This window comes from Stomoxys calcitrans, chromosome 1, assembly GCF_963082655.1.
Source record: "Stomoxys calcitrans chromosome 1, idStoCalc2.1, whole genome shotgun sequence".
In the NCBI taxonomy this organism is placed as follows: domain Eukaryota; kingdom Metazoa; phylum Arthropoda; class Insecta; order Diptera; family Muscidae; genus Stomoxys; species Stomoxys calcitrans.
The window spans coordinates 233,538,095-233,548,356 of record NC_081552.1 but is presented as its reverse complement, the minus strand read 5'-3'; the positions used below and the strand labels follow the sequence as shown (position 1 = coordinate 233,548,356).

Sequence of the window (10,262 nt, the reverse complement as noted above, 5' to 3'; positions counted from 1 at the left end):
CAAACAAACAATTTCATTTCTATACTGAATTTGGCAAAAATGTAATTTCTACGCAAAATTTCTTCAATTTATTTCATTCGCATACCAAAATTTCCATAATTTTGAGCTACATTTCTTACTTCACTTGAGTGCGAATCTCGTTTGGCCATAAAAAAAAAAGTTTTGGCTTAAACCAAACAGTTATTTGTTTGTTGCGGTATTTGGTCTTGTATGTGGAACTGTTACAACCATGTCTAGCATATTCTGGCCAGACTAGTTAGTTAGTTTTTTTTTTTGGGACCAGTTACTAGAGAAAGTTTCCACTTGGTTTTTTTTTGTTTTTTGCCAACTAGGTGAAGTGTAAGACAGTCTAAAATTTGTTTCTCTTGTAAAACTTTTCTCTTAGAATGGTAACAAAGAACCAACAGACAATCATTGACAAAAGCAACAATGCAAAAAGAATACCTGCGACTGGATTAGAAATAATTAAATAATTTCTTTCCGTTCTTTTCTTTTTTTGATAACATCTTGGTGGGAATAGACAAAAAAACAAAAAAAAAACAATTATAAATTCCAAAGTAAAATAAAAGTTGGTCAATGGGTTGTTTGGTTATTGACTTCGTTCTGCTTTGCAATGTGGAGACACGGAAGACAATGAAGCAAATTTCAAATTTGCATAAACGGTTTTTTTTTTGTTTGTTTGAATTTAAAGAATTTCAACTCTCTGTCGTTAACAATTAAGCTGAAATCAGTAAGGAATGGCAAAAGTCGGGCGGAGCCGACTATATAATACCCTACACCTACCCTACAATTGTAAATTCGGGCAATATATAAGTATTTATGTATATGGGAGCTATTGGGTTGCCCAAAAAGTAATTGCGGATTTTTTAAAAGAAAATAAATGCATTTTTAATAAAACTAAGAATGAACTTTAATCAAATATACTTTTTTTACACTTTTTTCTAAAGCAAGCTAAAAGTAACAGCTGATAACTGACAGAAGAAAGAATGCTATTACAGAGTCACAAGCTGTGAAAAAATTTATCAACGCCGTCTATATAAAAAATCCGCAATTACTTTTTGGGCAACCCAATATATCTAAATCTGAACCGATTTTGATGAAAATTTGCAAATATGTTAAAATCAGTAACGAAACAGTCCATGTTAAATTTTGTGCAGATCGGTTGAAAGTTATAGCTACTGCGGCCATTTAAGTGCAAATTGGGCGATACATATATATGGGAGCTATATCTTAATCTGAACAGATTTTGATAAAATTTTGTATACATGTTAAGAACGGTAACAAAACAATCCATGCCAAGATTTGTGCAGATCGGTTGAAAATTGTAGCTACTACGGCCATTTAAGTGCAAATCGGGCGATATATATATATGGGAGCTATATCTTAATCTGAACAGATTTTGATGAAATTTTGCAAAAATGTTAAGATCAGTAACAAAACAATCCGTGCCAGATTTTGTGCAGATCAGTTGAAAATTGTAGCTACTACGGCCATTTAAGTGCAAATCGGGCGATACATATATATGGGAGCTATATCTAAATCTGAACCGATTTTGATGAAATTTTGCATTAAGGTTAAAAACGGTAACAAAACAAACCGTGCCAAATTTTGTGCATATAGGTTGAAAATTGTCCTTACTACGGCCATTTCAGCGCAAATCGGGCGATACATATATATGGGAGCTATATCTAAATCTGAACCGATTTAAATGAAATTTTGCAAATATGTTAAGATCAATGGCAAACCGATCTATGCCAAATTTTGTGTAGATCGGTTGAAAATTGTAGCTACTACGGCCATTTCAGTGCAAATCGGGCGATACATATGTATGGGAGCTACATCAAAATCTGAACCGATATTGGTGAAAAAAAGATTGAGACGAAGGGGAAAATTCAGGAATAATTCTAAGCCTATCAGTATGTCTAAAAAACTTCTCCTCAAAGATGTATCGCACGGACTCGGCTACAAAAAAGAGTTCATTTATTATTGAACTTAAACTCGAATCTGACAACTTTAATTGATATGTGAGAAGTTTGCCCCTGTTGCTTCATGGAATGTTCTGGAGTAAATTAGCATTTCTTAAAATTGCTACAGTTTTTATAACCCAGTAAAACTAACCGCTTGAAATTTTGCACAAATATTTCTTATAAGTGTAGGTCGGTTGGGATTGTAAATAGGCTATATCGGTCCATGTTATGATATAGCTGCCATATGACCCGATCTTGAGTCTTGGCTTCTTTAGATTTTAGAGGGCGCAATTCTCGTCCGATTTGACTGAAATTTTGCAGGTGGTGTTTTGATGTCACTTCCAACAATTGTGCTAAGTATGGTTGAAGTCGGTTATTAACCTGATATAAACCCATCTGCTATATAAACCGATCTGTGGTCTTGACTTCTTGAGCCTCTAGAGGGCGCAATCCTTATCCTATATGGCTGTAATTTTGCACGTCACTTCTAACATATGCGCTTAACATGGTCTGAATGGGTTCATAACCTGACATAACTCCCATATAAATCGATCTCCCGATTATACTTCTCTAGCCTCTAGAGGGCGCAGTTCATTTCCGATTTGGTTGAAATTTTGCACAATGAATTTCTATGATCTCTAACAAACGTGTCAAAAATGTTCTAAATCGGTATATAACCTGATATAGCTCCCATATAAATTGATCTCCCGATTATACTTCTCTAGCCTCTAGATGGCGCAGTTCCTATCCTATATGGCTGAAATTTTGCACAATTACTTTTTCTATGACCACTAACATACGTGTCAAACATGGTCTGAATCGGTCGAAATCCTGATATATTTAGCTCCCATATAAACCGATCTTTCGATTATACTTCTCTAGCCTCTAGAGGGCGCAGTTCCTATCCGATTTGGTTGAAATTTAGCACAATGACTTTTTCTGTGATCCCTAACAAACGTGTCAAACATGGTGTGAATCGGTCAAAATCCTGATATAGATCCCATATAAATCGATCTCCCAATTACACCTCTGTAGCCTCTAGAGGGCGTAGTTCCTTTCCGATTTGGTTAAAATTTTGCACAATGACTTTCTATGATCTCTAACAAACGTGTCGAACATGGTCTGAATCGGTGCAAAACTTCTCCAGCCTCTAGAGGGCATAGTTCCTATCCGATTTGGCTGAAATTTTGCTCAATGACTTTTTCTATGACCTCTAACATACGTGTTGAATATGGTCTGAATCGGTCCATAACCTGACATAACTCCCATATAAATCGATCTCCCGATTATACTTCTCTAGCCTCTAGAGGGCGCAGTTCATTTCCGATTTGGTTGAAATTTTGCACTATGAATTTTTCTATGACCACTAACATACGTCTCAAACATGGTGTGAATCGGTCAAAATCCTGATATAGCTCCAATATAAACCGATCTCCCGATTACACTTCTCTAGCCTCTAGAGGGCGCAGTTTCTACCCAATTTGGCTGAAATTTAGCACAATGACTTTTTCGATGATCTCTAACATACGTTCCAAACATGGTGTGATCGGTCAAAATCCTGATATATATTCCATATAAACCGATGTCCCGATCATACTTCTCTAGCCTCTAGAGGGCATAGTTCCTATCCGATTTGGCTGAAAATTTTGCACAATGACTTTTTCTATGACCTATAACATACGTGTTGAATATGGTCTGGATCGGTCCAAACTTGGTGTAGCTCCTATATAAGTCCATCTCCCGATTTTAATTCTTGAGCCTCTAGAGGGCGTATTGCTTATGCCTGATTTGTCTGATATTTGGCACAGTGACTTTTTCTATGACCTCTAAACACTATAGGGCCCAATTCTTATCCAATTTGGCTGAAATTTTCAGAGTAACTCTTCCTGTGATCTCTAACGTACCTGTTGAATATGTTCTGAATCGGTACATAACCTAATATAGCTGCCATATAAACCGATCTCCGGATTATATTTCTTGAACCTCTAGAGGGCGTAATTTTTATCCGATTTGGCTGAAATATTGCACATTGACATTTTTCATGACCTCTAACATACGTGTCAAATATGGTCTGAATCAGTACATAACCTGATATAGCTTCCATATAAACCCATCTCCGGATTATACTTCTTGAGCCTCTAGAGGGCGTTATTCATACCCGATTTGGCTGAAATTTTGCACAGTGACTTTTTCCATGACCTCTAACAAACGTGCAAAAAAATGGTCTGAATCGGTTCATAACTTGATATAGCTCCTATATAAACCCATCTCCCGATTATACTTTTTACCCTCTAGATGGCGCAATTCTTATTTCATTTGGCTGAAAATTGCACAATGGTATCAATGAGATTTATGGTGACACTCTCTACCATGATAAGATTTAGGCCGGGCGATTTTAGCACGCTTTCACTTGTTCTACAATTTGATGTTTCAAACAAATGGTCAAACTTAAAATACCCTCTCCTACTGTAAGGGTACAAAGCTAAGCCAATTCGAATGATTATACAGTTAATTTATTATGTTCTTCTGTTCTGTCAGAGTAAGATGATGAATTTTCCAGCTTTCTTTGCATATCTAATCAGAAAGTCAGAAAATATGGATTTGAAATTTAAATGGAAATAAATGTTACTTAGTTGCATCCTAATTCGATGTGGACGATCAAAGACAAGAGGAATTCCAATAAAAACAACTAGAAAATCTGTCTTGCCTCAAGAATCTATGATACCAAAATCGAAGGTAGAACATTTCTCACAGTGCACAGAGAAGAACAAAACAAGTTAAAACGTGCTTAGTTCGGCAAGACCCAATCTTGGGAAATGGTTTCAGTTATAATCCGCCATTTGTAGTTCAAATCGGTCCATATCCTGATAAATCTCCCATATAAACCGATCTCCCGATTTGACATTTTGAGTCCCTAGAGGGCGCACACTTTATTCGAATGAGCTGAAATTTTGTACCTAATCTTCTATAATGACTGTCAATAATCATGACAATTATGATCCAAATTGGTGTAAAGTCAGATATACATAGCTCCCATAAAAACCGAACTCCCGATCTGTCATTTTTATCACTTTGGGTTAAAATTTTGTACATAGTGTTCTGTTAGGACTTTCAACAATCGTGTCATATACGACCCAAGTTGTTTGTGTAAACTTTGAGCAGAATCCATGGTGATCCACTATGAAGAACCTTCTCTGCAGAACTTATCACGTTTTTACTTGTCCGGCCAGACGGACGGACATAGCTAGCTCGTCTAAGAATTTTAAAACGACCAGGTATAGCCTAGGGGGTGGGAGGGGGACTATAGGGTCCGAGCCCCCCGAAATTCCTATTTTCGAATGTTAGCGCGTACACGTAGTTTATAATCGGAATGAGTTCAAATTGCTCAGTTGGGGATTTTTTCAACGACTTTAACGAATTATGGCGCCCAGTCAGCTCCGTTTGACTTTTTCCCTTTCTCATACCTATGATTTGATGTATTGTGTTGCCCAAAAAGTAATTGCGGGTTTTTCATATAGTCGGCGTTGACAAATTTTTTCACAGCTTGTGACTCTGTAATTGCATTCTTTCTTCTGTCGGTTATAAGCTGTTACTTTTAGCTTGCTTTAGAAAAAAAGTGTAAAAAAAGTATGTTTGATTAAAGTTCATTCTAAGTTTTATTAAAAATGCATTTACTTTCTTTTAAAAAATCCGCAATTACTTTTTGGGCAACCCATAAATTCGTTGTGGTAGAACATTAACGTTAATTAACCGACAAGGTGTTAATTTTCTAGATTGTTTTCTAACTCACCATTCGATTATGTAGCCAGAAGAAGATTGTGTATAGTTATCACTTTGCTTGGTCATCTTCTTGGCATGGTCTATGTTCCTTCCAAATGTTAGCAATTTGATCACAATTTTGCATTTGTTCCTTGCCCAATTAACGATTTTTCTGAAACAGTTGTAACGAGAAAATTCATTAACACCCATGGGTTTTATGGCTATGTCTACTTTAGAAGACTAGAATACTGTTAGACATTTTTAAAGATGCTTTGAAGTAAAAATTAAACAAGTAGGTGCGTGCTAAGTTCGGCCGGGCCGAATCTTGAGAACCCACCATCACGGATTCCGGTAAAAATTTGTACAAAATAAATTTAGTTGAAGGGCATAATTTTATTCTACATACCAAACCTTGTCAAACCAGCAAAAATTAAAGCTGCTACGTATCGAACAAAGATAATCGAGAGACCGGTGTATATGGGAGCTATACCAGGTTATAGACCGATTTGGACCGTACTAGGCACAGCTGTTAGAAGTCATAATGAAACAACACATTGAAATCATTATAGAACACTATGTGTGAAGTTATAGAACACTCAAGAAGTCTAATCGGGAGATCGGTTTATATGGGAGCTATATCATGTTAAAGACCGATTTGGACCGTATTAGGCACAATTATTGGAAGTCACTAAAGAACACTTTGTGCAAAATTTCAGCCAAATCGACCGAAAATTGTGGCTTCCAGTGGCTCAAGAAGTCAAACCGGGAGGTCGGTTTATATGGGAGCTATATCAGGTTATAGACCGATTTCGACCATACTTGGCACAGTTATTGGAAGTCATTAAAGAACATTATGTGCGAAATTTCAGCCAAATCGACCGAAAATTGTGGCTTCCGGTGGCTCAAGAAGTCAAATCGGGAGATCGGTTTATATGGGAGATATATCAGGTTATAGACCGATTTGGACCGTATTAGGCATAGTTATTGGAAGTCACTAAAGAACACTATGTGCAAATTTTCAGCCAAACCGACCGAAAATTTTGGCTTCCAGTGGCTCAAGAAGTCAAACCGGGAGATCTGTTTATATGGGAGATATATCAGGTTATAGACCGATTTGGACCGTATTAGGCACAGGTATTGGAAATCAGTAAAGAACATTATGTGCAAAATTTCAGCCAAATCGACCGAAAATTGTGGCTTCCGGTGGCTCAAGAAGTCAAATCGGGAGATCGGTTTATATGGGAGATATATCAGGTTATAGACCGATTTGGACCGTATTAGGCACAGTTATTGGAAGTCATTTAAGAACACTATGTGCAAAATTTCAGCCAAATCGACCGAAAATTGTGGCTTCCAGTGGCTTAAGAAGTCAAACCGGGAGATCTGTTTATATGGGAGATATATCAGGTTATAAACCGATTTGGACCGTATTAGGCACAGGTATTGGAAATCATTAATGAACATTATATGCAAAATTTCAGCCAAATCGGATAAAAATTGCGGCTTGTTAGGGCTCAAGAAGTAAAATCGGGAGATCGGTTTATATGGGAGCTATATCAGGTTACAGACCGATTTCGACCATACTTGACACAGTTATTGGAAGTCATTTAAGAACACTATGTGCAAAATATCAGCCCAATCGACCGAAAATTGTGGCTTCCAGTCGCTCAAGAAGTCAAATCGAGAGATCGATTTATATGGGAGCTATATCAGGTTGTATACCGATTTAGACCGTATTAGGCACAGTTGTTGGAAGCAATAAAAGAACAGAATGTGCGAAATTTCAACCTTCCCATATTAACCGATCACCCGATTTGACTTCTTGACCCCTTAGCAGCCCCAATGAGCAGCTGAAATTTAGAACGTAGATTTAAATTACAATTTCCTACATGCATGCCATTTATGATCTGAATCGGTCTATAAACAGATATAGCCTCCTTATAAACCGATCCCCCGATTCGACTTCTTGAGCCCCCAGAAACCTCAATTTTCATCCGATTTGATTGAAATTTGGAACAAAGACTTGACTTATGAGTTCGAACATCCATGCCAAGTAAGATCCGAAACGGTCTATGAACAAATGTAGCCCCCATATAAACCGATCCCGCGATATGACTTCTTGAGAACTCAGAATACTCAATTTTCATCCGATTTGGCTGAAATTTTGAACAACGACTTGCGTGATGACTTCGTTCACCCCCGCCAAGTTTGAATCGAATCGGTCTATAAACAGATGTAGCTCCCATACAAACCGATTCCCGGATTTGACTTCTTGAGCCCTTAGAAGCCTCAATTTTCATCCGATTTTGCTGAAATTTGGAACAAAGACTTGCGTGACAACTTCGTACGTCCCTTCCAAGTATGCTCCGAATCGGCCTTTAAACAGATATAGCCCCCATACAAACCGATGCCCGGATTTGAGTTCTTGAGGCCTTAGAAGCCTCAATTTTCATCCGATTTTGCTGAAATTTGGAACAAGGACTTGTGTTATGACTTCTAACATACGTGCCAACTACGATACAAAACGGTCTATAAACAGATATAGCCCCCATATAAACCGATCCCCTGATTTGAGTTCTTGAGTTCTTAGAAGCCTTATTTATCATCCGATTTGGCTGAAATTTGGAACAAAGACTTGCGTGACAACTTTGTTCACCCCCGCCAAGTATGAACCGAATCGGTCTGTAAACAGATGTAGCCCCCATATAAACCTATTCCCGGATTTGACTTCTTGAGCCCTTAGAAGCCTTCATTATGATCCGATTTGGCTGAAATTTGGAACAAAGACGTGCGTGATGACTTCGTTCATTCCTGTCAAGTATGGTCCGAATCGTTCTATTAACAGATATAGCCTCCATATAAACCGATCCCCTGATTTGACTTCTTGAGAACTCAGAAGCCTCAATTTTCATCCGATTTGGCTGAAATTTTGAACAAAGACTTGCGTGATGACTTCGTTCACCCCCGCCAAGTATGAATCGAATCGGTCTATAAACAGATATAGCTCCCATATAAACCGATTCCCGGATTTGACTTCTTGAGCCCTCAGAAGACTCAATTTTCATCCGATTTGACTGAAATTTGGAACAAAGACTTGCGTGATGACTTCCAGTATTCGTGCCAAGTATGATTCGAATCGTTCTATAAACAGATACAGCCCCCATATAAACCCATCGCCGGATTTGACTTATTCATCCTTTAGAAACCTCAATTTTCACTTGAATCGGCTGAAATTTGGCACTGACAACATCAGTGCCTAGTTTTATCTGAATCGGTCAATATGGTGATATAGGCCTCCTAAGTACCGATATTCCGATATGACTTCTTGAGACTAAATTAATTCAAATACAAACTCAGTTAACAAGGGTAAATTTTCAGCGGAATCCATGATGGTGTGTAGCCAAGATTCGGCCCAGACAAACTAAGCATGCTTTTACTTTTTATGGCTGTAAAAGCCACAATTTTGGTCCAATCTTCACAAAGTCTTCTATTTCACGTCCTAGTATGTGTGGAAAATTTTATAAAAATCGGTCCAGTTTTAGATATAGCTCCCATATGTGGCTTTCGTCCCTTATAGTCTTTAAAGGCTGTAATAGCCACACGTTTGGGCGCTTCCTAACAAACTTTTCGTGAGGTATTAATTTTGAAGTCACAGAATGCATACAAAATTTCAATAGAATCAGTTCAGATGTAGGTATAGCTCCCAGATTGTAGTGGTCACAATTTTGGTCCTATCGTAAGAAAATCTTGCAAGGTTCACTGTGATCTTTCAATGGGTATGTAAAATTAAAGTCAGACTTTATTTCGACATATGTATGTTCTACGCATGACAAGTAGTACATAGACTCGGTGGTGTAGAGTATTATTTTGTCGGCTTCACCCAACTTTTGCCTTTCCTTACTGGTTTTTTGTTCATATTGCTACAGAATATATTTTTTGTAATTATTTGGTATTTATATCTCCAATTTTTAATACATTTTTTTTTCATTTCTCTTTTTCAGTTCATTCCCAAACCAAAACTCTCAAGTCGTCAACATGTCTTTGGATGAAGTAAGTAGTAATTTTTTCCAAATTCCCATTACCCTTAAAACTCTAACAATTTTTCTTCCTCTTTCCTTCTGACTCTCTTCCCATAGCAATTCAATGCTGCCGCTGAAAGCGTCAAGACCATGACCAAGCGTCCCACCGATGAGGAATTCTTGCAATTGTACGCCTTGTTCAAACAAGCCACCGTTGGTGATAACACCACCGACAAACCTGGCCTTTTGGACTTGAAGGGCAAAGCCAAATGGGAATGGTGGAACAAGCAAAAGGGCAAATCTCAAGAGGATGCCAAGAAGGAATACATTACCTTCGCTGCTTCATTGGTAGCCAAATATGCCTAAAAATGTTCCTTTAATCTTAAAGCTTAGCTTATACATATAATTCCTGCTTTTCCTGCTATATGTACTCCTATTTTTGTTATTAATTTATCTATGAAAAAGAAAAAAAGAAACGCAAATAAATAATTTTGTATATTTTTATATTTGATGATAA

At 37.4% G+C, this 10,262-nt stretch overlaps 1 protein-coding gene across 1 annotated transcript in view; it reads left to right on the top strand.

The window, feature by feature from the left end:
* Positions 1 to 10,262, top strand: part of LOC106093705 (acyl-CoA-binding protein homolog) — a 15,335-nt gene extending 5,073 nt beyond the window's left edge. The window contains exons 2-3 of the mRNA XM_013260828.2: positions 9,728 to 9,776; positions 9,863 to 10,262. Coding sequence (XP_013116282.1) covers positions 9,762 to 9,776; positions 9,863 to 10,111 — 264 coding nt within the window. The 5' untranslated portion in view covers positions 9,728 to 9,761 and the 3' untranslated portion in view covers positions 10,112 to 10,262. The remainder of the gene's footprint in view (positions 1 to 9,727; positions 9,777 to 9,862) is intronic.